The following is a 27,077-nucleotide window of genomic DNA, read 5'->3' on the forward strand; positions in this document are numbered from 1 at the left end:
ATGGTATATTAATCCACATATTACTACTCACTCTGATCCATAATATGTGTCACTGATTTAGTGCAAAGTTGTAATAAATCAGCGACACTTCTTATGGATCGGAACGAGTAATGTATAAGATGCTCAAAATAAAATTTTGAAATGTGTGTGCGTCCATTATTACGGAACCGAAGGAGTATAACGCATAATTGAAACGAGTTCACCATGAAATAGAACTACTTGCATTTGCACCTATCTTGATACACAATTCACATTCCCACTAAAGCATCATATGTACGCACATACATGCATATACACAGCGAAAGGCAACTCTAGCAGTGCCGGTATGTACCGACACCCGTTCCGCCAAGCATAGCCTCCCCACGTGCTGAGCAAAACAAAGCCCTCCCCACCCACCCATGTGCTCAGGCGACAGCAGGGAAGAGGAGGAATGGGATTGGGATTGGAGTTTCCTAGTTTTGTACTAACACATTTTATTGGTTATATAAATTATTTAACGGTCCAAACAAACTTAGAATTTTATGAAAAGTTGAGAGTACTCTTAAGATGGGATAATCCACCTTCAGTAAAAGTTTCAAAATTTTCAGAGCAAGTTTGAAAATCCACTATTGGAATTTGATATACCATATACCAATAACATATATCATGCATATAAAATATATCATGCAGCAATGGCACATATAACATACATTACTTTATGATATACCAGTAAATATATCATATACCGATGACATATACCAATATACCGATGACATATAACAGTCATATATCATACACCAGTAAACATACCATTCATATGACATGTACCAATAAAATATATGCCAAATTTTCAAAATTGCTTTGAAATATACCATTCGTATATCATTTACGAATGACACATACCATTCATATATCATCTATCATACAACAATGACGCATATGGCCAGGGGCGGAGGTAGGAAAAGAATATGGGGAGAGCCAGCATAGAAGGAATGATTTATTAGGGGGGACCAAAGCATACAAATGTAAAGCTTATAAGATTAAATTACAAAGATTATACATGGGCTTAACTAAAAATGCGAAATCTTTGGGGGGGCCAAGGCCCAGGCTGGTCTGGGTTGTGCCTCCGCCACTGCATATGGCATACCATTACTTTATCCTATACTAGTAAATATATCATATACCGATGACATATACCAATATACCAATGACATATACCATTCCTATATCATATACCAATAAATATACCATTCGTATATGCCATGTACCAATAAAAATATATACCAGATTTTCAAACTTGCTCATAAAGTTTTGAAACTTTTACTGAAGGTGGATTTTCTCATCTTAAGACCACCCTCAAATTTTCATAAAATTCTGAATTTGTTTGGACCATTAAATAATTTATACAAGTAATAAAATGTGTTAGTTCAAAATTAACAAAGTCCAATCCCAATCCCAATCCCATTTATTCTCTTCCCTGCGAGTAAATTGAACAGAACCACCACATTTCAGTGACTTATTACGAAAACCACCGGTTTTGCTAATTTTCGCGCAGAACCACCGCAATTCAGTGAAGTTGTTGCACATGGCACTAATTCTGTCGATTGCAGCGTATAAGCGCGTCTCTGACCGACCGGGCCCACATGTCAGGTTGAGCGGGCCGAACTGATGTTAACGCCGTACGTCGTTAACATCATTTATTGGTATGTGGATCCTGACATGTGGATCCGGTCGGTCAGAAACGCGCTTATACGTCGCAAACGACGGAATCAATGCTATGTGCAATAACTTTACGGAATTGTGGTGGTTTTGCACGAAAAATAGCAAAATCGGTGGTTTTTGTAATAAGTCACTGAAATGTGGTGGTTCCGTGCAATTTACTCCTTACCCTGACCACGTGGGGGGTGGGGCTTCAACGCTAGAATCGCCGCTTTGTGCATACACACTATTAAAATCACATATGACATGTATACGCGTTGTAGGGATCAATTGCAGTACACATTTTAATTACATCATGCTGATGCATGGCTTAAATCACATATGCATGACACATCACTCTTTCCCTGTTGCATCTAGTTATTAAATGACACACTAAATTAATTAAGATTAATCAAGGACCGAGCTGCCGCCCTTTTAGTAATTTCTTGTTCGACCATTCTACGAGCGGCAGATGATTCCAGATGTCACATGCCAATGCACTGTGTTGCTATTGGCCACTACTGCTGTCTCCGCCGGCACCACTGCCCCCTGGTCCTCTCCTGTTTCCAGTGGTGTTCTTCAGTATCTGCAAACAAGAGATTGGCTAGACTATCAAGGCATCTCCCGTTAACTATGAACATAGTGTCTTCTTATGCTAGCTTTGCTTTTGCATGTTCAATTCATGACTTCATGCATATAGATACACAGAGACAAGATTATTGATTTGGCTAATACAAAAATTCTAAATTACTTAGGAGGTCTTGCATGCATGTAAATGCAATTGTGTGTACATGTAATTTTGCATGAGAAAATTGTAGTACTGCCGGCACGTGGTGATGTGAAAATATGCATGGTCTAATTAACCTGCTGCGAAGTAATATATGGTTCCGGCTTTCCGCTAATATATACTCGTAGTATACCTGTCTAAGCATTTGGTTCTCGTTCTGCAGTGTGGAGAGCCTCTCCTCTAGCTCCGAGTTTCTCTTCTCCAGGTCGTTTACCTTCACCTCCAGTTCACCCACGTACGCCTTCTTCCTCTCCCGCGCCTGCTGCGCGGACACCCGGTTCCTCAGCAACCTAGATTAGTTCCCATGCCGGGATCACAAATTTTTTTCATTGTCAAAATGTACTCTCTCCGTTCTTAAATTCCTGTAGTGTTTTTAGTTCAAATTTGAACTAAACCATGACAATAATTTACGAGCGGAGGGAGTACAAAGTAATTACTATAACAAATCATTAGAACATGAGGTCGAATAATCGGGCAGGACCATAAGCAGATTGTGATAAAGAAAATCCCAATAGTACGTGCGATGTTTGAACAGGAACTCAAATCGGATGACGACCGATCCTATATATCAACACCTGGAGTGACATCGTAGTAGAAACGTAGAATCATACTTCCTCCGTCACAAAATAAGTGACGTGTTTGTGACGGAGGGAGTATGACTTGAATTGGAACTCTGACGATCTACCTTGGTCCGAAACATAGACTTGTTCAGGCAGTTCTCGAACACAAGCCTCAACCAACTTGTTTCAAACCGTTGAAATGTCAAGAAAATTACCATATTCTGTCAATTGCTTTAGCAGCAACACTACTGAGTACTGACTAGTGAGTAGTGACTACTCACTACGGAGCAGTAGCTAGCATACCTTTTGAGACGCCGGTGCTCCTTGTCGGCCGGGCTGCGGCCGCGGCGGCGGCCGCTGCCGCTGGTCTGCGCCGCAGACGACGACGTCCCGGGTGCCGCCGCCACAGCCTGCTCCCGTCCTGACGTCGATTGGCCTGATCTCTGCTCCAGCCCGAACTCCGGCACCCTCCCTATGTCTTCGTCGCTGTCCATCCCTGCATGCGCGGCGCCGGCGCGCGTTTCAGACTTTCAGATCAGGGAGAAGGAGAGCAAAAAAAAGCCAAGGAGATGCATCTCATGCATGCGTGTCAATGAGTGTACTTAGTAGTAAACATGCCTTCTTTGGAGCGATCCGTCTGTGGCGCGGAGCTGGACGTCGACCTATCGCTGCAGCTGGAAGGCGGCGAGCTCGTCGTCGTGGTCGTCTGATCTTGCATCCTTTCCTAGTTCTCTCTCTCTCTCGCGCGCGCGCTTTGTCCTGAGATCTTATTAATTGTAGTGTGCACGTTTCTCTGTCTCCTCCTCCTCTCCGATTGTTGCCTTCTAATTGGCTCCTGCTTTCTTGGCTTGCTTGGAAGTGTTGCTCGACATTGGCTAACCTCTAATTTGTTTTGTTCCAAACGCCACTATGTCTTATTGCGAATTGACCATGCGACTATCCATATATACATATATATTACCTACCAATGTTTTGATTTTGCATATAAGACCCCCAATTTTCCCCCACTACTTAATTTTCTCGTTACAGCAAAGTATCGCTTTCTTAGCTTTTTAAACACTGTTATACCTTAAGATTGCCCAAAAAAACCATAAGATCCTTCCACATAAACTATACAATAAGAGAAACAATGCATGCATGCATGCAGCATCATGTTCAACAAGACGGGGCCTCTCTTCGAGCCGAGGTAGGTGTTAAAGTGTTAATTAAATCATGTATACCTTAAGATTGCCTAAAAACACGTAAGATCACTCCAAAAAAGAAAAACGGTAAGAAGACAAATGCATGCAGCACCTAGGCGATTCGTCTATTAATTGAACAAGATGGGCCTCTGTAGGATGTACTGCTTACGTCCCACTTCGAGTTGTGATCTATGTATAAAAATTGTCTTACAGTTGAGACATTGGTGGGACCTCGTTAACCCCCTAGGCCTCTCTTTGAGCCAATCTACGTAATTCATGGGCCACACCGTCGGCTCAAACGTTAGAAAAATGCATATGGGGTTATTTAAGAAGTCCTGTCTACAGAGTTGTAATTTTATGAGAAAATTAGCGTCAAGTGAGTTTAATTAAACTCTAGCCACAAAATATGTGATTCTGTAAAATTGACACTTGATTGAATGAATGCCTAGGTTGATCAACCAGGAAAACAAAAATATACAATAAATAGCGGTTTGGATACATCTCACGAATTAAACATCATGTTTCTTGCACTGGATTTTGAAAGTAAATGAAAACACGATAATTGAGCACGTGTGTTTCTGATCATCTAAACTGCCTATCCCATAACGTATCCACGCGTCGTTGTTTGTATAATGTTTTCATGTTCACCCATATTCGTTATTTCACGGGACAATATAGACCAATCTGCAAAATGGGGTACTCCAGTTGAGTCAGCCGTGGGTGGGGTCACCGCCAGCCGTCCACTCCCGATCGATCTTACGGCCGCAAATGCAGCCACGTCCGGGCGCGCCGAGGCCACGCGTTGGCCGCAGGTATCCAGAGGCGGCGAGGCGCGCTGCGTGGCCGCGCCCCTGGCCCTCCACCCCAGCCTCTCCCCGCCGACACGAGGGCCGGGGCCTCCTGGCGCTTCAGCAACGCGGGCGGGTTGGCGTGGAACAGGAGGGGTAGGCGAGCGGAGCGGCGTAGGGGCACTGTACGTGCGCGCAGGGTGTTGGGCCTGTTTCTTTGTCGCGGCAGAGGTGTGGCTCGTCGTCCGCCACGCCAAGGGAAAAAAGGGAACGGAACGGACAACGGGGCCACGGAGGCGAGATCGTCGTGGGTTCGTGCGTGGTGCGCTTTTCCATGGTGGATCTCTCCATCTTCTCACGCGCGGTGCTGGTGGCGCAGAGATGGATGGATGCAGATACGCATCACCATCGACTAGCTAGATGAAATATTCACGTCGTTGACACCGTCGATCTTCAAATCTCCCCATGGAGTTCTCGGCTTTGGCAAAAGGGTGGTTCTGAACGGTACGGCTTGAGCCGCTGAAGTGGAGAGATTTCAACAGACACTTCAGGTCTTTAGTGTTCTGTTCTGTTCAGTTCCGTTGCCACAATGCGACCTCGCCAAGGGCGGCCTAGACTACGTGCCTCTCCGGATTTCGAGTGGGCCTTGGTCATACGTGCATGACGATCCAAGATGGTACGTAAATGCTAGCTTGGGGATTTGATTAGCTTGTGATGGGGCACCTTGAATAAGTATACGTCTGTCTGGGCATTGGCGAGCAAGGATGAGTAGATAGACGGGGTGAAGCCCCGGATCTTAGCGGGCGTGTGCGTTTTGTAATGATCTACATACAACTGTGGAAATAAATACATTACAAGGAGAGATTCAATTTTTTTTACATATCAACCATGTCCCGTATGTCTCGAACATTTTTCTTAGCTGTTGTAATATGCACACATGTGGAGGCGGTTTCCGAGCAGATTGGAATTTACTGATTGACTTTTTTTTCCCGCAATATTGATTGATTACATGGCACGTTGGTTAAAGCTTTCATATCTCCCCTCCCAAAATCCATCTTTCCACCTCTGTTTTGAAACCCCAAATGTGGAAGGAATAGAAGTGAACGCTTTAACCAACTCACCACACATCATCCGATCAAACTCGCTATGTCGTCTGATAAAAATAAATAATCAACTAGCCATATGATCCAGTGCTAACCAAAAGGAAGAAGATAAATGACGAGGGGCTACCTCGGAATACCCAAACTAAAGGGCTTTTGATTAGGAAGAGTACGGGTGTGCGTCGGCGATTCTGTCGTCTAACAAGGGCACATGGGACATGATTTACCCAGATTCAGGGCCCTTGGAAGGTAATACCCCTACGTCCTGCTTGTCTGATCTGATATTAATGGAGAGATTTAAGGTTGCCATGGAGACGTGTATGAGAGATGAGATCTGTTTAGAGAGATGCTCTGTCTGAATCTGTCTATCAGATAATCGGATCTCCTTCTCGGCTCCCCTCCTAGTCCTTTATATAGGAGGCTAGGTCTCGGCCGTAGAGTCCGGGTCGGTTACAATTAGAGATAAATCCTGATTTGGTTTCCTTATCTGTTCTTGTCTTGAGCCGCAAGCCGAGGTAGTTGTGCTTCACAGATTGTAGTGGTCATTCCCTCATCAGTTAGCCCCCGAGTGCCTATTTGAATCGTAGACTCGAGTAGGGACTCGAGTGCCTACTAATCTCTAGCCCTAGCTACCAGGAGCTAGGCGGAACCTAGCCGCCAAGAGTTTCGGATCATTGTTTTTCTCCCGGTTCCCCTCATCTCCGACCGCCGATTAGGCAAATAAATGAAACATAGATCAACGTCTGTCTGCAGTTTGTCTATCTTTTGTGAGGTTTTGTGTCCTCGCGACGGCGTATTGGTGGAGGAGGCGACGGCGTATGGAATAATAGTCTCCCGGCTCCATCCTGGTGTAGTCAACACGATCTACTCCATGGAGCTAGCGGATCTCACGGTTTGTTTTTTCGTTATTTTGGTCTTCTTTCTAGTTGGTTCGGCGACGAATCGGCAGAGCGACAATCTGCCTTGCAAGGGATGTGTCCCCAGGCAGAGTGCGTTCAACGATATTAGGTTCTCATCAGTTGCGGTCAGCGACTCATGCGGCTATTCAAAACCTATAAGGTTAGTCCAGCTTGTGCAGCTTTGGTCTTCTGCAATTTCATCACCGGAGGCATGGAGAGTTTTCAAGATACGGATGACGAATCAAGAGTTGTTTACTTCAAAGAATCTTGATGTAACTTTTAGTTTCATTAGGGTTTTTTGTTGTTAGTTTTCGTTTCAATTTCGATCACTTGTACTTTGTTTACTGAATCAATAAAACTAGATGTTTCTAAAAAAAAGAATCAGAAGCTATCGAACTCGACAATGTATCGAGCTGAAACCAGTTTGCTCGACTCTGATGCATGTTGAGATAAAATTAGTTGACTCAGATGTTCGTCAAATTTGAACTTTGTGAGTTCTCGGTATAACTAGGAAGAACAACCTATGACTCAGAAGTATAGGATGATTTCCCGAGTTCAGATGATTTTTCAGGGATAACGGCAAAACGCGCATGGAACACTCGACGGATCAGGTCCAGTTAATTGCACTTGGGCAAAAGCATCATTAGCATACATCGGTATTCGAATCCCTAGGCTCGAACCTAGATAACTCGCGGTATTCGAGTCAAACCTGTCGAGGGTTTTACAGACTCGAAATGAAATCCAGTGCCGCAAGATGCAAATTTTTAGACCCCATGGAAACCATCGGGTCTTACCATCACGTTATGAACGTGGCTTCGGATGTGCGCATTTTGTGCGACCCGGGAATTTTTTCGACTGTTTGTAGTCGAGTACAATTTTAGCCATTCTGTTGGTTGATGTGGCCAACCAAGGAGAGTACTCAACTTGGGTCTGGCGCAGATAATCCTGGTCGACTCTGCTGAGGACCCGAAGGACGGTGAAACCGGCAGACCCGAAGGGCGGCGGGGTCGACGGACCCGAAGGGCGATGTAGCAGAAATATCAGGGACGCGGTCAGCTCTCCTGGTGGGAGTAGCCCCCGAGTGCGGCAGAAGTCGTTTCGCTAGCAGGGCGCAGCCCTCAGGTGTCGGGTACGGCCGAAGCAGTTTGGCATGTAGATGTAGGGCGCATCCCCCGAACATCGGACGCGGCTGACGGAGTCGACGAGACATCAGATTTGGTGAGACGGCGGAGGGAGTCGACGGGGCAGAGTGAGTCGACGAGGTGCGGGTGTATTCGACGCGACAAGCAAAGTCCGTGCAGCAGACGGAGTCGACGCGATGGGCGGACGAAGTCGTCGTGATAACGATAACGGGAGTCGATGCGGTGTAGTCGCGTGGTTGGAGGACAGGCGGGTTCCCATGCTGAACTTTGCTTCGATCTAGGACATGCACATTTTGCTGTATACTTTAACCAACACACGACATCATCTGGTCAAAACGTAGTCATCGGTACCTATTCAGCTCAAAACCACCTCAAATCTGCCATCGTGTGTACTAAGATCGCTCAAGGGGGTGTTTTATGCAATTTTAAAGATTTTAGGGTTAAAAACAGACCAAATGGAAATGGAAATTCATCGACGAGTATCTATGTCTGAAGGTGAAAGTAGTGAAAAGTACCCAGTCAGCTCAAATCCTTTTGGCGAAAGGATTTCCAAGCAGCGGAGTTGAGGAGTCAAGCACCTGGTTTCCACGGAGTAGTATCTTCGTGAACAAAAAAAAGGCTTCGGGCTGACGTGGTGCTGTAGTTGGCCGTTAATTTTCCGGGACCGGGCCGTACGCTTTCTCCGCTAAGGCCCCTCCTAGGACGGTGACAACTCAGTTCGGGGTGACAATCTCAAATAGCCTTTAAATCCCCAAGTATTTGATACGTATTCGTAGACTAATTAGGTTAGGTTTGCCATCGAGGTCTAAAATGCAGGCACACGATCAGCTGCTAATTGGAACCAAACGCAGCGTTCGTGCCCTCGTGTTGAGACCAGAAAGCCATGACGGAGCCGGCAAGATCTCCGCTCGTCGCCGCCGATTCCTGCTTGCGGTCAGCCCCAGCATGACTCTGCTGCATCTCGCGGGAACGTAGGTGCCGGCGAGCCCCCGATTCCCCACCGCCGCCTTTTGCTCGTGATCCGCCTCCACCACACGGTTCCGCTGCTTGTCACAGATGTGCTAGCGCCGGCGCTTCAACCGACGGTGGAAACAAAGCTCCAAGCAATGCGATTCCTCAGTTTTCTTTCCCTCTTGTATTTTCTACTGTAATTTGTTTACTGAACTTTGGTGTTGTGTTATGCAGGCAGTCACGATCTTGTTCAGACATTTCTGACTTCCTCGCATTCAGCTAGCAGAGCTTCGATCTTTGATCTCTACAAAGCTTTCCATTAGAATGCTAGATTGTCAGGATGTTTCCTTCGGTTGTACAGTCTACTAGAGTGCTAGTGCATATGCTCTGTAGACTCGAGTCACAATTATTCTGTGAACTGCAAGTCTATTTGAGAAATTAGAACATTGTACCAGTGCGTATTTATCAGATTGATGAATGAATGAAATTAGAACATTGCTACTACACTTAGTGTTGAGAAATTAGACTATTGTACCAGTAGATTTTGTGTAGCAACTTTGTGTAGCACAAGGATTGTGAAATTGTAAAAATACCAGTGCGTATATATCAGATTGATGAATGAATGAACATGTGGTTTGTTGCCCTCAGATTTGAGATTGTTTGAAATATTTTTCTGAAAATAGAGTAATCCTACTACTTCTGTATACTCAATGATGCTCATAATTCTTGACGTGAGATAAATAATCGATGGGCTTGAGCTGATTTTTTAATGCATTTGGAGAAAGCAAGCACTTCAGGTCCAGAGCATCATTTGGGGGGGAATTTACTAACCAAAGTTCCAACAATTTTAGCAAGCATAAAAGAATTAAAGAGAAGCATTGTACAAGGGTAAACACAAATTTACAGACATATCTGTGTCAATGGAACGGCGATGATGTGGGATGAAATTGGTAAAATGTACTCTCTGTAATGATCCAGGGCAGCATTACATATATTTTAGTTCTAAAACTAGCATTTCTATATCGGTCTGTGACCACAAGGACAGCCAATTACTGCTCTTCATACACTTGATATTTTAGTTCCAAAATGAACATTTCTAGATCGGTCAATGACCACAAGAAGGAAAACAAATTACTGCTATGCCTACTCCTTCCATCCTCTAGAATTTACATCAAAATCTAATCTTCTCGAAGTATGCAGCAGCTCTGAAGCTTGATCATTTTGAAGTAGAAGGTCTGTAAATCCTCCCTGGATGAATGGACCAAAACTGGTCGAAGAATCCCCATGAAAAGTATTAGTTGTGAATTGTGGTATTGCTGCAGTACCAAACCTCGTGGTTTCCTCAAAAGAACCATGTGTCATTAAAAGGTAGGCGGTGCTCAGAATTAATGCGGTAGAATTATATTACACGGGAAGTATAAAAAACCTTGAGACATGTCTTACGGTAAATTGTTGAGGTCCTTCTCGATGAAACATATTATTTGCGAACTGTGTCATTCCGGTATTAGTCCATGATCTTGCCTCCAAAGAACCCTGTGTCATAATAAGTATGAAAATATTTATAATTGTTTTTGGTATAGTTAAACTACATACTCCCTCCGTCCAACAAAGGATGTCTCAACTTTTGACTAAATTTGAATGCATCTATATACTAAGTCATGTCTAGATTCATCCAAATTTTGACAAACTTGAGACATCTTTTGTTGGACGGAGGGAGTAAATTGTTTGTGAATAAACAAGGCCGAGTAATCTATCTCACAGAAAATTGTTGAAGTCCTTCTCCATGAAACATATTATTTGTGAACTGTGGCACTGGAGTATTAGTTCTTGTGCTTGCCCCAAAAGATCCCTGTGTCATAATAAGTATAGAAACATTTAGATTTTTTGTGGTACAGTATTACATGAAAATATTAAAGAAAGTAGAGCAATCTGTCTTACGGCAAATTGTTGAGGACCTTCTCCGACAAGAGTATTTGCATTTACTGTGTTTCCGGAACCTACTATTGATGAACCATGTAAACAAGACAAACTCTACTATCTATGTAAGTGAGAGTGACCAATATAAGAACAAGTGGGGTTGCATTACCTTTTTTTGTTCCAGCCTTTGGCTTCTTTGTTCCAGTCTTTTGCTTCTTTGTTCCAGTCTTTTCAAGTGGATCTTTTGCTCTTTTTACCAATGGACCCTTTATCGCTTGGGGAACTTTAAACGATATGTTTGCATTTGTTATGTCTTGAGCTGACTCACTTGAATTCATATGAACACTTTGAGGTTTGGCGGGCCTTCTTTGGCTTAGTGAATCATCTGCTTCTTGATCTAGCATATCTATAGCTTTCTCCAATTCTTCAAGAAGTTCTTCTGAAACAGAGCACTTCAGTGCTATAGAGGTTGCTTTCCGAGAAATGAGTGCAGCTCGTGTTTGTAAGGTTTCTTTGGTAGTTTCTTGCTTATTCAAAGAATATCCTCTTTTTGCATACTTTGTCCATCTGTGTAGTATATATTGTGATGGCAAAGCGAAAACCTCATTGATATTGTACTCTCGGAGAGCATGTTTGCACAACAGACTTATGACATCATAAAACACAGAGTAAGACAACATTTTATAAACCAACAAATGTTAAAAGATGATTGCATACCTTTGGATTCGTATCTTCTACAAGAACATGATACAGACAGATTCTCATGATTAAAGATGACTAGTGCCTCATCCTCAAATGCCACGGGCATCACCTCATAAGTTTTGATAGTTCCGACCGTGGAAATCAACTCGTACGTGACTGAAAATTGATGCTTGAACTGCTCCTCAAAATCAGAATAAAGCCTCCTTGTATATGACTCAGCTGCAGTCTTCAACATAGGTAAATTCCTTATATAAGTAACAGGCTTACTCTTCCGTGACTTAAAATCTGCATCTAGTTCATTTTCACGAAGACTAGTAGCACACTTCTCATACTGTACTAAGAGCTCTGAAAGGCAGAGCTTCTTGCGAAATTGTTTCTTGAACACATTGTTCATTCCTTCACTCCTTTGAGTTGAAGTCATGTCGGCATGAAATGAATCATTGCGGTACACAGCAGCCCACTTCTCACGCAAACCAAATAGCGTTTGTATCCATGAGTTCTCCACAAGGTCATACTCAATCAACAACTCTTGCCACTTCTGCTCAAAGTATGCCACTGAATTTTCTAGGTATACAACTTTCTTAAAATCAGCAAGAAACCGAGGATGGCTTGAAATTACATGGCTAAGATGCTTAGCGGCATTTTGATAAATGTGCCAAATGCAGAGGAAGTGCTTTGTGCTTGGGAAAACAATGCTAATTGCTTTGGCCATAGCTGCACACTGATCTGTGAAAATTGTAACAGGTCGCTTCCCAGACATTGCTGTTAAAAATGTGTTGAAGAGCCATATAAATGAGTCAGTGGTTTCATCACATAATAGTGCAGCTCCGAAAAGAATGGTTTGCTTATGATGGTTTGTCCCAAGGAGTGGTGCAAATGGCATTTCAAACTTGTTTGTCTGAAAAGTGGTGTGAAATGACAAAGCATCACCAAAACAAGCATAATCCATGATAGCTTGACCATCTGCCCAAAAGAAATTAGCTACCCGGCAATCCTCCTCATCTAATTGTATGGCATAAAAAAAAGAAGGATCTTCTAATTGCTTGTTTTTTAAGAACTCCAACGGTGTTTGAGCGTCATTGACTTCCAAATACTTTTTGCGCTCACGGCCGATATGGTTATTGCTATCCACCCGCAAGAAAGGTACATGCTGAGGTCCTCCATACCACTGCTTGAAAAATTTGTATACATCTGCAGGTTTTAATCCTGCTTCCCTCATATGACCTATCACAACTTTATCCGACTCTATCAAACGGCGTTGTGACCGCAACATGTGTCTTTTATCCGAACTTGCGAGATAATGCGGCGTTGTGACCGCAACATGTGTCTTTTATCCGGACTTGCGAGATAATGATTGTGCTCCAATACAACCTTCTGCACCCTCCAAACGCCATCCCGAGCAATACTAAACTGAATACGGGCATCACAACCGGACCTTGTTATAGCATTTTGTTTCACAGTTTCATGTTTTGAATGAGCCTCTCTTTCCCCTTCACTACTACAAACTATATGTTTCTTATAAACGGTTTTATCTGGTCTCAACTTTGAGTGGCTCTTTCTAATGCTAAAACCAATCTTACGGGCATAATTATTGTAAAACTCGTATGCTTCCTCTTCAGACTTGAATGCCATTCCAACTTTAGGAACAAATAATGATTCACAATTGATATCATACACCTGCTTTCAAATATATATTAACTGAATTACACTAACAAATCATGATTTTGTTTGCACAAACTAACACATAGATCTGTACCTTAGCGGGGGATGATGTTGTAGCTGAACCTGTTAACATGGTACCGATCGAGATCGATCCATGATTCCCCATCGTGGAAGTAGAGCCAGCTGACGCTTGCATCGTTTTGTCACTGGCCACAAGTAGATTGCTAGCGGCAACTTGATCGCCGGATGAGTCGAGTGAAAAAGAAGGAACCAGTTGTGCGACCGCCATCATCTGATCACCGGTATGTAGTAAGCTGCCGCCGTCGGCATTGGCTGTGTGCTGGGCGTCCGGGATCTTCACGCCACTGATTACCTCCTGACCGGTGGTGGGCATAGGCGCTACGGCGGCAGCGGCTGTGTGCTGGACCGCGGAGGTCGCTGCCCGTGAAGATTCACCCGACTCCGCCATGGCTCTTCCTCTTGTCTCAACACAAGGACACAACGTTGGTTCCAATTAGCGGCTGATCGTGTGCCTGGATTTTAGGCCTCGACGGGAAACTGTTTTAGTCTACGTTCCTGCCATATGTTGTACGACCTATACACATACGTAGGTATGAAGTATTTGGAGAATCGGATGCACATTAAGATTGGTGCCATGAGTTGAGTTGTGACCATCCTGAGAGGGGCCTCACGGGAGAGGGCGTGGGGCCCGTTCCCAGAATTTTTTTCTCCGCTGTAGTTGGGCTTGTAGAAGGCATGTGCTTGGGCCGGCTCAGTTGCCGTTACGCCGGACCAGACACTGGCTCTCTGACTTGTTTTTTTTTTGAACGCTGGCTCTCTGGCTTGTTTGTTGAGCTAGGGAGCAGGGACAACGCTGCCCTCGAAAAAAATTACTCCTACGGAGTAAGGAAAAAACAAAGCTAGGGACAACGCGTGACGCCAGCAAGGACCTATGGGCGCGCGAGGGCGGCCGGCAATACCGACGGTGCTAGCTTTGCCCACCTCAATCTCTCGCTACAGTGAAACTCGGCCGTCCTCACGTCCAAATCCCACAGAAATGACGACATCGGTCCAGAAGAACTCCGTAGCTGCAAGGCCGAAACTAGATTGATCATTGCACAACATTGCCACGCCAATAATCTTGTGATCCGCATCGACTGAGGCTGCGTTTGGCGTTACGGTGAATTGTCATAATCAAGTTTTTTCATCCGTTTTTGGTTATTTTTTGTTTGCCTAACCAACCTTTTCCTATTTTTGTGTGTATTTTTCAAAAACAGATTATAAAATAAGTTCAGCATAGCACGGTTCAGCAATGCGAAACTAAACCTGAACTGAGGCGCTGATCGAGGGCCTATTCCACCTGCCTGGTCACTCGATCCGCACCTCCAGATTGGTTAGTGATACAGAAGGGGGTGGGAATGATATATTCTAACCATGGTTTTAAATAGCGCGCTACGACATTTAGCGCCTGTCTCCTCCAGATGCTATAGACGCTATAGCGTGTTATAGCGCGCGCTATTTCAAATAGCGTTTTGCAAAATGTTAAAAAGTTCTCCAATCATTTACAAGACCAACTCAATGACATAAACATAGATTCGAAGCATAATTGAAGCACTGGAGGTGCCGCTGTTGGTGGCGAGCCGGAGGAAGGAGTCGTCGTCCTCGCTGCCGGTCACGAGCCGCAGGACCTGCCGCCTCTGTCCTCATGGTGGAGCCGTTTAGGTCTGAGAGACTGAAACAAGAGATTTTGAGGCTGATTTTTAGGCCAACATGATACTATTTGGATTTTGGACGCTAAATATTTAGCGACACTATAGAAAATACCGTTTAGCGCCATTTAGCGTGCTAATAACGAGAATAGCGGCATAGCGAGAAAAATTGCTTAAATGATGCTATAGCGATGCTATAGCGAGGAAATAGCGCGCTATTTAAAACCATGATTCTAACAAGAGTTTCTTGTAACTAACCTTTTGTTTTTGCCTTTCAAAAAAGAGTTTTTACGGTATCCGGTACTCCAAAAGACTACCTGCGAGTACCAAATGCATCAAACCGTTGATTAGAAAAGGGTAGTTCAGTCTTTTCGCCTCCTATCGTTATCAGTGCCTCCAAAAGCGCAGCGGTCTCATCTTCTTTTCCGGCGCAATCGAGCCATTGAGGAAGCCTTGCATCTATCTTCCTAGCACACAGCCTTTCTCCGCGCTCCCGCCCAGTACTCGACGTACGTGTCCTGGCCGTCGCGGAGAGGAGCTGGTTGAGGGAGGGCGGGACGGCAAGGTGCTCGTCCGGTGCGGCGGCTGTGGCGTCGAAGAGCTGCGCGAGGCCGCGAGCGCGTAGTCGTCGAAGAGCTCGGACACGGATGGGATCGCCGGCCGTCGGGAGCCTTGGGGCGGCGGCTGTCATAGGCTTCGTCTGCCCGGCCTGCAGCTCGCAGGCACAGCGGCCTGATCTCTTTGCCGGCACGGAAGCGGCCCTTAAGGCAGGCACCCAATCAATAGGCGGTGGCGGCCCAATCAAGCAGCTATTTTTTTTCTATTTTTTTTAGTTACAAACAAAAACCGGTTGATACGGAACCAAAATATTACAATTTTGTCCTCCTACCTGTGGTACTCCGGAAGATTTTACTCGGTACTCCGTGGGATTGAGTATGAAATACCACCTAATATTAACCATTGGATCGGAACAAATAGACGGTCCATATTAGATCCGGGGTACCGTAAAAGAGTTCTTAAAAAGAAAGAAACTTTTTGTTTTTTGCCGTCCTTCACCGGTTTCTTGTAAATAATTTTGTGATATATTCAGGAGTCTGGAAAGATAGGAAATACGGGCGCGCAACTTTGTGTTTTGGCCCGTCCTTCACTAGTTTCTTAAATAACTTTGTGTTCCCCCGTTTCCCCTAAAGTTTCTCTCCTTGAAAACAAAAATCTGGATCGACCCTTGATTTTCAGGACAGCTCTAAAGTGCTCCATAAACACAGAAATAGTATCAAGCTGGTCGATTTGGTGCCTAATTGTTGGACCAAATTAGGTGAACGGTCCAGATCATAATCAATGTATATATATCATTGTCCTCGTTATGGACATGTGTTAGGGGAAAAGGTGGATGAAATTAAAAAGGAACTATTGACTGTCAAACAGACATTACACCAACCCACATGTTCTTGATCGCTAACGATTTCGGTACAAATGCGTTGACCGCAAAGGCCGTCATCGTTGAATGATGAAATCATCAAGGCACGGGTCAGCATATATATAGATCGTGGTACCTGTAAAATGTGAGCGATGTAGCACGAACTTGACTGACGACAATCCAACCAAGGCCTAATAAGGGCAGTTTGATCATGGGAATGCTCTCTATTTCTACGAGAATTGAACCGTGCGCTTGCTGTGAAAAAGAGATCGTAAGAACCGAAGCAATATGATGGTTACCGAGACAGGTTCGACTCGTGCGTCCATAAATAAAAACCATAACAATGTTATTGACAGTGTAGCCAGATGTATGAGTCAAAGGCTTGAGATATACACTACATTCATGCCAATCAATGTCGGCACGGATGACGGTCCCTGTCCAACTCGACGAGCAGGGGTGGCAGAGTTTATGGTATTGAGCTCTTCATGTAAACCATGTGAGGTTTCTAGCCATTGTCTGTTGGTTGCTACTACATACTCATGTGCCTGTGTAGCCTGTCAGGCATGCGCAAGCGCAACCATACGGATTCATTGGATCAACCCTTGCTCCTAGTGTAGTCCTAGTGTTCTTCCTCAGGCGTAACGCAATTGCCACTCTAGCTCTCGGCAGCGCGCCGCACACAGTCAAGGGGCTATCTGAACCGGGACTCGACATTCAACGTAGCTTCCGGCTTCCGCACCGACCATGTGGATTCAGTTATAAAGTGGGAAAGGAAAATCAGTTGCATTCCCCACAGCACATGATGGACCAATTAATCCAATGCAAACTCACATGCCCATGCCCACATGTTCGCCTGAATCACGCAGATTGTTTATGGTTGCAAGTCCCAGACACCCTCCAAATGACTCACATACATGCAAACAGTGGCAACACCTCACACTCACATGCAAAGCAATCAAGAGATGGATCAAAGGCCCGTCGGCACCAGACAGAAAGAAAGAAAGAGGAAAAAATTGCACCAGATCAAGATCAAGAGCATCCCGGATCTCAAATTCTCAATAGCAGCTGCTCATGGATCTGAAATTCTGAATACAGGAATCGATCGACCAGAAGAGGAACTAACCTGACACGTATAGACTACGGAGAGCAGAGTACAAACCAATATATCATCGTATCAGTATATATCACTCCGGTATAAACACGCTCACATCCATGGCTCAAACTTTACACTCAAGACAGAGAAAGGATCGGATCACCGTTGCTTCTTCTTCGGCTTGGCCCGGCCTCGGCGCGCCGTCGCCGCCGCAGCCGAGCCGGAGCCTGAGCCCCCGAAGATGGCGCAGAGGATGCAGCCGGACACCCTCGGCGACGGCGGGTCGACGTCCGGGGCCACGTCCTTGGTCCGGAACACCTGCTGATCATGCTCCTCCTTCTTCTGGCCCTGTTGTTGCTTCTTCTTCTGCTGCTGCTTCTTATCTTCGCTGCCACCGGCACGGCGCAGCATCGTGCCGACGCCACCGGCGCTCCGGGAACGCCGCAGTTCCCCCGGCTGGGGCTCATCCGCACCGCCAGCAGCCTTCGCCTCGGCGTCCTCGGTCAGGAACCGCTCGTCCCAGACCAGGCCTGACGAGCCAGACCTTCTGAAAGTCGATGATGATCTCTGCAACCCTTCCATCCGCTGCACCTATCAACCACCTCCTCCTCTCTGCGAAAGGACCAAGCTTATCTATCTAGAGCACAAGAGGCAAGGATGAGCTGATCCAGGAGTGATGAGTCTTGAGGTTGGTGTTTTGTTTTGCCCCTGCTGGCTCCCGGCTGGTCTGTGTGTATATATGTGAACTGAAAGAGACGGCCATTAATGTACAGACAGAAGAGCAGTCAACAGCCGGTGCCATGGAGAGCTACCAGGGCCTGTCTTGCAATAACTAATTAATCAGCATGTACAGGGGGTTGGTTAGTCTGTGGGCAGGTAAAACAGTACTGCAAGAACTGTCAGATTAAACTAGTCCTTCTCTATGTTTGGTCCACATGCCTCCGGTTTTACTTTTCCACCACAAGCATGTGGACAAAGAGAGTCCAACCATGCAACGCAAGTGCGCATGAGCAACTAAACATCGCCCAACCCACTACAGAACCAAGACAACTCGTTGAGAGCGACCAGAACATAAGGATATGTCAATGATATGCCAATACATCAGGATCCAGGAAAAAGATTTGAGGTGTATGATACGCGTCGGTGTAAAAAGGATAAACATAACTGACAAATTTGGGTACGAACCTTTGATGGAAAATCTCTACCAGAATTTGGTAGACGAACTGACGAAGGAACAGTGCATCTCAAGTCCTATGGACCCAGAGTAAGGAAGCAAAGGCGAACGGCAATTGTATTCGTCTCTAGTCAACATCAGCAAACAACCAATCATCACTACACAGGGTAAGGGTCGGAAAGCACGAATGAATGTCAATAAAGAGATATGTACAGTCACTAAGATAATACTCCCTCCAATCCATAAGAAGCCTCGACTTAGTACTAAATCCACAACATTTATTATGAATTGGAGGAAAGAATAACAAAGAACAGTATAATCCATTGGTTTTAGAAATTTGCACTATGAACAATCTAAAGGTTAGTTTAAAAAAAGCTAAATTGATGATGGTTTTATCACTCCGGGCTTAGTGAACTTCAGTTTAACCATACCGTTTTTCTTTCTTTCTGGGAGAACCATACATTTTGTATTGCGACCATTACCTTTCATATTTAACATACAAACAACCAACTTATATTCCTCTCAATTTCTTTCCCCCACCCCCCTCACATCTTTCTCCCTGGTAGTGTTTCTCCGTCAGGCAAATTAAAGTCCAGATTCTCCTTCCTTTCCAGCCCATACCTCCCTATTCTTTCTCTTTACACACGATCTCCTTCTGATGAGTGATAAGCTACTTGATTTCTCCATCAGCCCCAACCCAGCATAATATGTCGTGTGCAGTTGTGTACTTGTTGATAACGAGCACAACTGCTATAAAGAGTGAAAACTGCAGAACAGACTTCAGAGTTGCAAGGGTTAATATATGGAACAAATATAGTCCTGTAGAGGTGTGCTCTGTAAATACAAGTAGTCATCTGAGGCTGTGATGATCCCAGGACAAGTGAAGAGTGAAGACAGCTGAGCTAAATCACCAGTCCAAAACTCTTAATGAACAAGTATGATTTTGATTTCACCTCCTAATGAACAAGTGCCAGCTATGATGTGGAAACCTTTTCAAAACATGTGATTTTAAATGACAGAAAACTTTATCTTAAAGCACTACACCAAAATACGTAATACTGTAAATTCTGCATCCAGTAGATAAAATAACCAAAAAAAGAAGTGGCCACAGGTTCCACATTAACCGGACTAGGACAACGAGAAATGGGTTGTTTCACACCAGAAAATTCACCTAAACGAGAAAGTGATAGGATCTATGGTCACCGTTGGGAAAATCAACCGTAAACCAACTGCCATTGGAATCATAGTCAAAACGGTGGTCCAGAGTGAAGCCAATAAAAGGCAAGGTGGCAGTTAGGAGTTGTACCTGTCAGATTGGCTGATCTCAAAGAATAATTTATAATATAAATGACACACCATATTGGGATTGTGAAACTGGTTGTAGTTCATAGTTTGAATTTACACTTCTAGGTAGTTCAGACTTCAAACAGAACTCTGTAAGACAAGCTTGTCCGAAGAAGTTATCAACTAGCTATGGTCTCAGATAGGGGTCTCTTGTATGCGGCACGATGGTCCGGTACGCCATCTTGCTCTCTTCTATCCTCAAACCACTTAACAATGGTCTTTCGTGGAAGGCTTGTAACTTGAACTATGCTGCTGATCATTGTATTCTGTGATAAATGAAACAACAAAGTAACTGATTGTTTGTAAGAATTAGCAGAAAATGTAATCAATAGCCAAAAAAAACAACAGTGAGTATACTTCAGTTAATGGAAAAAATGAACTCATGTAAATATTACTTACAGTTGGGCGTTTGGATCTGAGGTAGACTCTTTCTAGTGTCTCCAGTTGCACCTTTTTTAGCCTTTTCTGCATGGACCATTCTGCGCTCATGACATGAACGGGAATGTCCATCTGTGGCTTGGTTTCAGTGGCATCTACCTCATCAACTACTGGGGAAGGCTCTATTTCTTTGACTTCAGGTTTAGAAGGGGCTTCATCAGGCAAAGAATCAGACATAAGTAGAAGTTTTGGAGGTGGATTACGGAGCAATTCAATGACCAAGCCCCTATCCAAGCCAAGCTCCCCTGCAAGATTCTTTATCTGCAATAATTTGAATTTGAGATATCTACATATTCATGTCAAGGGCTACATCTAGTGACAGAACCATGCTGATTAAAAAGGTGGGACTTAAAACTGAGCACAAGTGGACATTTATGTGCTTACACTAGTTTTACGGCGACCTATTTTCAGTGCACAAGCCAATCTCCGGAGTTGCCAGTTTTTCAGCTCTGGTCGTTCGACTGCATCTGATTCCTCACCATTACCAACATCTTTAGAGTCTGTCACCAAATCTCCCACAGATTCTTCACTGCCACTGATATCCCCAATTGCTTCTGCCAATACTTGTTCGAATCTGGCCATATCTTCCTCCGATATCTCATCATCATCATCCTCGACAGATAAATCATCGTTCTTTAGATCATCTTCCAACTGCTTGAAAAGTGCTTCCAGCCCACCATCGTCGGCATCGTCGTCATCACCACCATCAATGCCATCCTCTTCTACCACTACCTCGTTCTGAATTTTAGTCTGGAGTACAGAAGATTTTAGTTAACAAGCATTTCAGTCACAGCTTCTACAACACATGATGCCACAATTACACAAAGCAACACCGCAGAAATAAGTAACGGAAACCCTGCATATTGTTCATTCAAATCCCCCAACTCTAGGGGTGTGATAAACCTCGCCCTAAAGCTTTCCCTTCGATGAACAAGGTCACCCCAAAGCTCAGGGTCTTACACGAAAATGGTATCATCAATTTCCAACAGGCGTACCGCATACCACCACCAAAAACTGTACTCACGTATCTATTACTCGTACTCCCAGGCTATGCCAGCCTACCTACAACTAAGCACACGTGTAGGCCACTAACCAAAACAGGCACAGCGGGAAGAGACGGAGCTGCCGGTGAGGTTAGTACCTTGTATTTGGAAGGCCTACGGCGAAAGGCGCAGGCGACGCCCCGCGGAGAGCGGCGGAGGCACAGGAGGACTCCTAGAAAACGGACAGAGTCTGGAGCGCCCGAGGTGCGGGCTATTGGAGCCGCGGCCGCTGCGAGCGGCACCACCGTCATCGCCATTTCCACGAGCTAGTTTCGGATATTTCGCCGTCTTCTCCCTCTTCTACCATCTCCGTGGCTTTTGTTGCGGAATCTAAATGGGCTCTGATGAGTGGGCTGGCTTGTTGCGCCACCTGAGCAATTTAAATGGGCTCCGATGAGGCCATTAAGGTTTAGACTTTTCCCCCCACCGCTCTTTCTCTTCCCTTCTCTGGTCTCTTCCAGCGAGTCCTCCTTGGCCCCTCTCCCTCCCGACTCCGGCGGGCTTGCCAGCCGGTGAGGCCGGGGGAGGGGCCCCTCCGGTCCTTATAACTGTAATTTACTTACTTTGTTAATAAGTTGTCTTAGGAGTTTTGCTGTTTGCGACCTCCTCCTCTTCCCTTCGAAGCCAGCCAGCTTTCTTGGAGAGCTCAGATCCGGCGACCGGCGGCGGTCTGCCACCTCATGGCAGCTCTCTTTGTTCTCTTGTTGGCTGGATCTGGGTTTCCCCCCACTCTTCTGGCGCCTCCCGAAGGTTTGACCTCTTCCCTTTCCTCTTCCTTGGGTCGCTGTGGTCGTGGGCACGGTGAAGAGGTTGGGATTTGCGTCAACTCTTCTTGTCCGTCCTGTCGTCTGTCCATGTCGCAAGGGGCTGCTCTCTCCTTTTCCTTTTTCGGCAAGCCGCCGTAGTGGCGGCCCTGCAATAGGAAGCAGGGAGCTGCTTAATCCCCTTCGTTTCGGTTCCTGTTTGCAATCCTCCAGTGCTGATGTTCAAGATTTGGACCAACTGCATCATCTACAATCACGGCATAACTTTTTCTTTTGGCATCAGAGCTACTAGCCACGCTTGAGTTGCGCTAGGTTTGCTCGGGCTGCTCGCCGAGGGCTGATGAGAGAACCCTCATTGCTGAGCCCGAGATGTGGCAAACTTGGCATATTCAGATTGAGCTCGGTGAAGCGTTCTCAAAATTTACAGCTCAATCTCTTACCTCCTGTGCACAAGTCAGAAGGACAGACCGTCGAGCCACCGGCGGGGCATCAACTGACTAGCATCGCTTCGGAGGCCCTTGAAGACTGGATGTTTCCTCCGGACAAGCAGGTGGCTTCTGTCGAAGTCTTCAACGACTCTTAGCCATAGCTTTAACCTCTTGTTTACACTGGTGTATGCTTTTGTATGTTGCAAGTTGCTCCTCCATTTACTGCTGGAGCTTTGTAATCTTCTTCTAGTTTTAATATATCTCTCGTTTACAAAAAAAAAGATGAGGCCATTAGAGCAACTCCAACGGATGCGCCATATGGACCGGCATCAGCAAATGGAAAATCCACTGAAAAAAGCAAATGGAAAATTCGCTCAAAAAAAGAAAAGCAAATATAATTTGTTTGACAAAATATCACATCTCTTTTGCACCTTGCCAAATACCACATGTTAGGTCATGGTCATTGACATGGTGGTGGCTCCATGCCTGTCGGGGGGACGACCCCGGGTGGCGACACAACTCTAGCCGAGATGACGGAAGCAAAACCGGCATAGCCGGCATCGTAAAGTCAAAACTAACACTAAGCCGACATCCCGAGCGTATGCTGGCATGACTATTTTGTCTTATGAGTTTGCCGGATAAGGACGAGCACCTTGATCTCAACGATAGCCGAGATCTCTCAACGGTTTTATCCTGACCACGCAGTGCAAAGTAAAGCAAAGCCATCATCATTTCAGAAAAGCAGTCAGTGCCTGCGTACCGGCGTCAGGCGACTGCAGAGAGGAAGCACCGAAAGAGAATCTCTTACGGAAGCCGGCAGAGGATAGCGGTAATTTTTGCAGGGTGACAGGGAAAAGTAAAGTTGTCTTGTCCCCTGCGGTGCTACCGGGAAGGAACCAAGCCGCGTGCCTGGCGGGGCCCAAGGAAGATGGCGTTAGACTTGGCCCGCATGTCAGTGTGACATGGGTGGCCTATAAATATAACCTTACCCCTCTGTAAGAAAGGAAGACGGAGCACTTAGACAATTAGGGTTTCCCCTTCTTCTTCTTCTTACTCAAGAATACAGCACAAGGAGTGCCATTGTTGAGCTTGCCTATCTCAGCTAATACAACAAAGAAGGAGTAGAAATCTTACCTCTGCAAGAGGGCTCCGAACCTGGCTAGATCCGTGTGTGCTTGTGTGATTTGTGCGTGTTTCCCTTCACGTCCTCCCTCCTTCGGTTCCTCCTTCATCCATCAGCCCCAAGTTAAGCCATCCTATGGCATCTGCCGTGACACCACCACGACAGTTGGCGCCCATAGTGAGGCCAGCAACGGTGCTGGCTGGAGTTTTCGTCCGGACGGGAAGCTACCTCGTCATCGGAGAGCGCGTGGTCTCCGGTTTGGTCCAGAGATTCGGATCTCTAGGCTTCATCGACAACAACGCGGGCTGCTTCAACGGCGCACCGCTTCCCTGCGCAGGCCGCTTCATCAACTTCGGCTTGCACGAGGTTTATGTTGATACTGACAGTCCCCGCAGGTACCCAGAGCAGGTGGTGATGGCCGAAGATCCTCCTGCCATCTGCACGGTTCGCGGCCGGCACGCCGACTGCCCCGCTGACCGTGTGGAGGTCATGGTGACGGCTCATGGCGTCGATGCGGGAAGGGACGCTGCAGGAAGCGGCGTGGTCCCAACCAAGTCCGCCAGAACGGCGAAGCTCCCCTTGGAGAAGCCGAAGAACATCGCCGCTCAAGCCGGCACATCGGCTCTGCCGCCAAAGACAACACAGATCCAGGCCTCCATCGAACGGCTGACCGTGACGGTAGTGTCGAATGCTAACCCGGCCCAGCTGCAGGCGGAGTTGGAGTTGGAGAGACAGAAGCTGCTGAAGGAAGCAGTCGATGTCGCCCACGCTCGACAACAGCTCGACATCTCGCTCCGTGAGTATAACAAAGCCCATGGTCTTAGTTCTACTGCGTTTACTAACCCTAGCCGAGTTGGGGAGGTGCGTAATCGTTGTAAGAACTTGAACGCCGAGATGACGAGAGAAGGCAGGGGTGCACCAGCATCATTGGCAAGTTTTGCCTCGGCACTGAAGCCGAAATAAAATACCCCTGTCAAAAATCTCAGGGCTGCCGAGGCTGCGGCTGAGGAGTTGCCGAATCTTACGGGTGAGGCACTTCGGCAGCAGCAGCTGCGCGTGAAAGAGCTGCTCCAAATAGCTAACGAGCAGAATGAGGCGTATATGAGAATGCACGGCAAACCGGGCGCATCCCAGGTTATTCACTCGGCTGCAGATGCCGGTGGCCGCGTTGACAAGCAAGTGTCCTCACATGGTGGCAAATGGGACAAAAGCGTAAACTCTGGCCGGAATAAGCAGTTGGAGCGTCATGACCCGGCTCTGGGAGAGAAACAGATAGTCAGAAGGGTTGATGACAGCCAAAGCGGCCTGCGTCCCGGCGACAATCGCCGAGACCAGCAAGAACGTTACTCGTTTGATCATGAACACCGACCTCGGGGTCCGGCACCCAATACTGCTACAGGATAGCAGGGTGTCGGGCGCAACCCCCCTATCGAGGTGAAGATCGCCGGTATGACCGTTACGATGACGGGTACTCGGTTATGGGCGACGAGGGTTATATCAGGCGAACATGTGTATGGTACTTCATCAATGGAACTGTGTGTGCTAGCATTTGATCCAAGGACTAGCACAGATTACACAGAGGTCCGGATCCCTATGGGTCTGGGTCGCCACAGTGCCCCAGCGGCGCACACACGGTCACACGACGCACGACCCGCGTCGCAGGGTCATGAGAACCCTGAGCCCTCTCGGGTGCAGCAGTCGAAGCTGCCACCCCCGCATCCTCGACGTCGGCGGACAACCGGCTGAGGGGCCGGCGGTTCCCAGCGCCGGAGCCAGTCGTGCGAGCGGCCACGACGTCGCCCGCGCCGGCCAGCGAGTTCACTCGCGGGCCGAAGACGCGCAGCGGCAGCGGTGCCACGAACACACCGCGTCGCGAGCGACGCCGTCGGGATCGCACCCTACCCACCCGGGTGCGCCGGGGGACAGGGCGGAGGGCACCCGGTCGGAGAATCGGCAGAATCCATCATCGCTGCGCGTGTCATGGTGCGCTACGAGCCGCAGCAAGGTACGCCGACGCACGAGGCGTGGAGTGCGGAGCTAGACGCGCTCCTCGCGCTCGCCGCCCAACAGCTGCAAGGCGAGGGCGCCCCGGCTGGTTCGGGCCGGGGGCAGAACTTGGGACGCGGAGACGCGCCACGCGTCTCGGGGAAGGGAGAACCCCCCCCCCCCCCACAGGGAGGGCCGGGAGCCGAGGATCCTAGGTCCTCGGATTCGTCACCTATCGTCGCGCGGGGCGTCCTGAACGCACGCCAGCAGGAAGACCTCCGCCAGCGCCTGGAGCGTCAGCACCAGCGTGAGGTAGAGCGCCAGCGTCCAGAGGAGCAGGAGGATGTTCCCGTGGGCGCCGAGGACGGCTGCACCGCGTTCACCCGCGAGCTGCGTCGGCTAACATGGCCCCGCAAGTTCCGAGCGCCAGCGCTTGGGACGTACGACGGGACCATGAACCCGAAGGATTTCCTCCTGACCTACACGTTGGGGATGCACGCCATCGGCGCCGACGTCAAGGTCAGGGCCAACTGGTTCCCGATGGTCCTCAAAGGATCAGCGAGAACTTGGGTACTCAACCTGCCTGCCGGGTCCATAGCCTCATGGGCTGACTTGTGCGAGCAGTTTGTGAGCGCGTTCCAGAGCGGCTACAAGTGCCCGGGAACCATGGTGGAGCTGCACACCGTGGTGCAGAAGCCGGGAGAGACGTTGCGGAGTTTCGTTAACCACTTCTCCAGTCTCTCCTACTCCATTCCAGAGGCGGAGGCTGCCGCCATCATCAACACCTTCGCCATCAACGTCCGCGACCCCAAGATGCGAGAGAAGCTGAGCACACACCGGATCCGGACTACGTAGGAGCTCTACGCCTTGGCGCACAAAGTGTGCCATGGCCGAGGAAGGGCGCCTGGCGCCCGAACTTGCAGCTAAGGCTGCCGCGGCCCCCGTTGAGGGCTCGCAGAAGAAGGGTTCCTGGAAGCGCAACGGGAAGCAAGTCCTCGCCGCGGAGTCGGGGGCTGCCTCGAGGCCTGCAAAAAAGGCCTCACCCGTTGGCGGGTCTGGCGGCAAGCCGGGCGACGCGCCCCGCTGCCCCATCCACGCCAATGCCACCCATGACGCGTAGGATTGGTGCATCTTGCAGGGTATCAAGCAGAGGCGCGAGCAACGCCACGAGGAGCGCCGAAAGGCCGGCGCC

The 27,077-nt window shown here is 47.3% G+C and overlaps 4 protein-coding genes across 5 annotated transcripts; all 4 read right to left on the reverse strand.

Moving 5' to 3' along the window:
- Positions 1–1,927: 1,927 nt before the first annotated feature.
- On the reverse strand, positions 1,928–3,939 carry LOC100836913 (transcription factor HY5). The gene is made up of 4 exons (XM_010229244.3): positions 3,643–3,939; positions 3,328–3,520; positions 2,598–2,754; positions 1,928–2,263 (listed from the first exon to the last, which is right to left on the reverse strand). Exons 1-4 carry the CDS (start codon positions 3,740–3,742, stop codon positions 2,186–2,188), a joined length of 528 nt encoding a protein of 175 aa, XP_010227546.1. The 5' UTR covers positions 3,743–3,939; the 3' UTR covers positions 1,928–2,185.
- A 6,650-nt stretch (positions 3,940–10,589) lies between these two features.
- LOC100837217 (protein FAR1-RELATED SEQUENCE 5-like) lies at positions 10,590–12,464 on the reverse strand. The gene is made up of 3 exons (XM_010231505.1): positions 11,720–12,464; positions 11,172–11,441; positions 10,590–10,618 (listed from the first exon to the last, which is right to left on the reverse strand). The coding sequence occupies exons 1-3, from the start codon at positions 12,462–12,464 to the stop codon at positions 10,590–10,592; spliced, it is 1,044 nt and encodes a 347-aa protein (XP_010229807.1).
- A 5,041-nt stretch (positions 12,465–17,505) lies between these two features.
- Positions 17,506–18,327, reverse strand: LOC100843032 (uncharacterized protein At1g15400). The gene has a single exon (XM_003563623.4). The coding sequence runs from the start codon at positions 18,165–18,167 to the stop codon at positions 17,745–17,747; it is 423 nt and encodes a 140-aa protein (XP_003563671.1). The 5' UTR covers positions 18,168–18,327; the 3' UTR covers positions 17,506–17,744.
- A 1,746-nt stretch (positions 18,328–20,073) lies between these two features.
- LOC100843333 (protein OVEREXPRESSOR OF CATIONIC PEROXIDASE 3) lies at positions 20,074–21,928 on the reverse strand. 2 transcript variants are annotated; one of them, XM_003563624.4, is made up of 4 exons: positions 21,683–21,911; positions 20,926–21,291; positions 20,503–20,802; positions 20,074–20,369 (listed from the first exon to the last, which is right to left on the reverse strand). In XM_003563624.4, the coding sequence occupies exons 1-4, from the start codon at positions 21,839–21,841 to the stop codon at positions 20,223–20,225; spliced, it is 972 nt and encodes a 323-aa protein (XP_003563672.1). In that variant the 5' UTR covers positions 21,842–21,911; the 3' UTR covers positions 20,074–20,222. The 2 variants fall into 2 exon arrangements, with proteins under 2 accessions (XP_003563672.1, XP_024312507.1); XM_024456739.1 differs by having other exon boundaries at positions 20,267–20,395; positions 21,683–21,928.
- Positions 21,929–27,077: the final 5,149 nt, after the last annotated feature.

The sequence above is a fragment of the Brachypodium distachyon genome, chromosome 1 (assembly GCF_000005505.3).
Source record: "Brachypodium distachyon strain Bd21 chromosome 1, Brachypodium_distachyon_v3.0, whole genome shotgun sequence".
In the NCBI taxonomy this organism is placed as follows: Eukaryota; Viridiplantae; Streptophyta; class Magnoliopsida; order Poales; family Poaceae; genus Brachypodium; species Brachypodium distachyon.

Excerpts from the sequence above, each read along its gene's own strand:
- LOC100837217 (XM_010231505.1), bottom strand. The coding sequence starts at position 12,464 with ATGTCTGGGAAGCGACCTGTTACAATTTTCACAGATCAGTGTGCAGCT. Across the intron at positions 11,442-11,719 it reads TAGAAGATACGAATCCAAAG|AAGAACTTCTTGAAGAATTG; the intron begins GTATGCAATCAT and ends GCTCTGTTTCAG. Across the intron at positions 10,619-11,171 it reads AAAGGCTGGAACAAAAAAAG|GGTTCTTTGGAGGCAAGATC; the intron begins GTAATGCAACCC and ends ATTATGACACAG.
- LOC100836913 (XM_010229244.3), bottom strand. The coding sequence starts at position 3,742 with ATGCAAGATCAGACGACCACGACGACGAGCTCGCCGCCTTCCAGCTGC. Across the intron at positions 3,521-3,642 it reads GACGGATCGCTCCAAAGAAG|GGATGGACAGCGACGAAGAC; the intron begins GCATGTTTACTA and ends CCGCGCATGCAG. Across the intron at positions 2,264-2,597 it reads AGAACCAAATGCTTAGACAG|ATACTGAAGAACACCACTGG; the intron begins GTATACTACGAG and ends TCTTGTTTGCAG.
- LOC100843032 (XM_003563623.4), bottom strand. The coding sequence starts at position 18,167 with ATGGAAGGGTTGCAGAGATCATCATCGACTTTCAGAAGGTCTGGCTCG.
- LOC100843333 (XM_003563624.4), bottom strand. The coding sequence starts at position 21,841 with ATGGCGATGACGGTGGTGCCGCTCGCAGCGGCCGCGGCTCCAATAGCC. Across the intron at positions 21,292-21,682 it reads GTAGGCCTTCCAAATACAAG|ACTAAAATTCAGAACGAGGT; the intron begins GTACTAACCTCA and ends TCTGTACTCCAG. Across the intron at positions 20,803-20,925 it reads TAGGTCGCCGTAAAACTAGT|ATAAAGAATCTTGCAGGGGA; the intron begins GTAAGCACATAA and ends AAATTATTGCAG.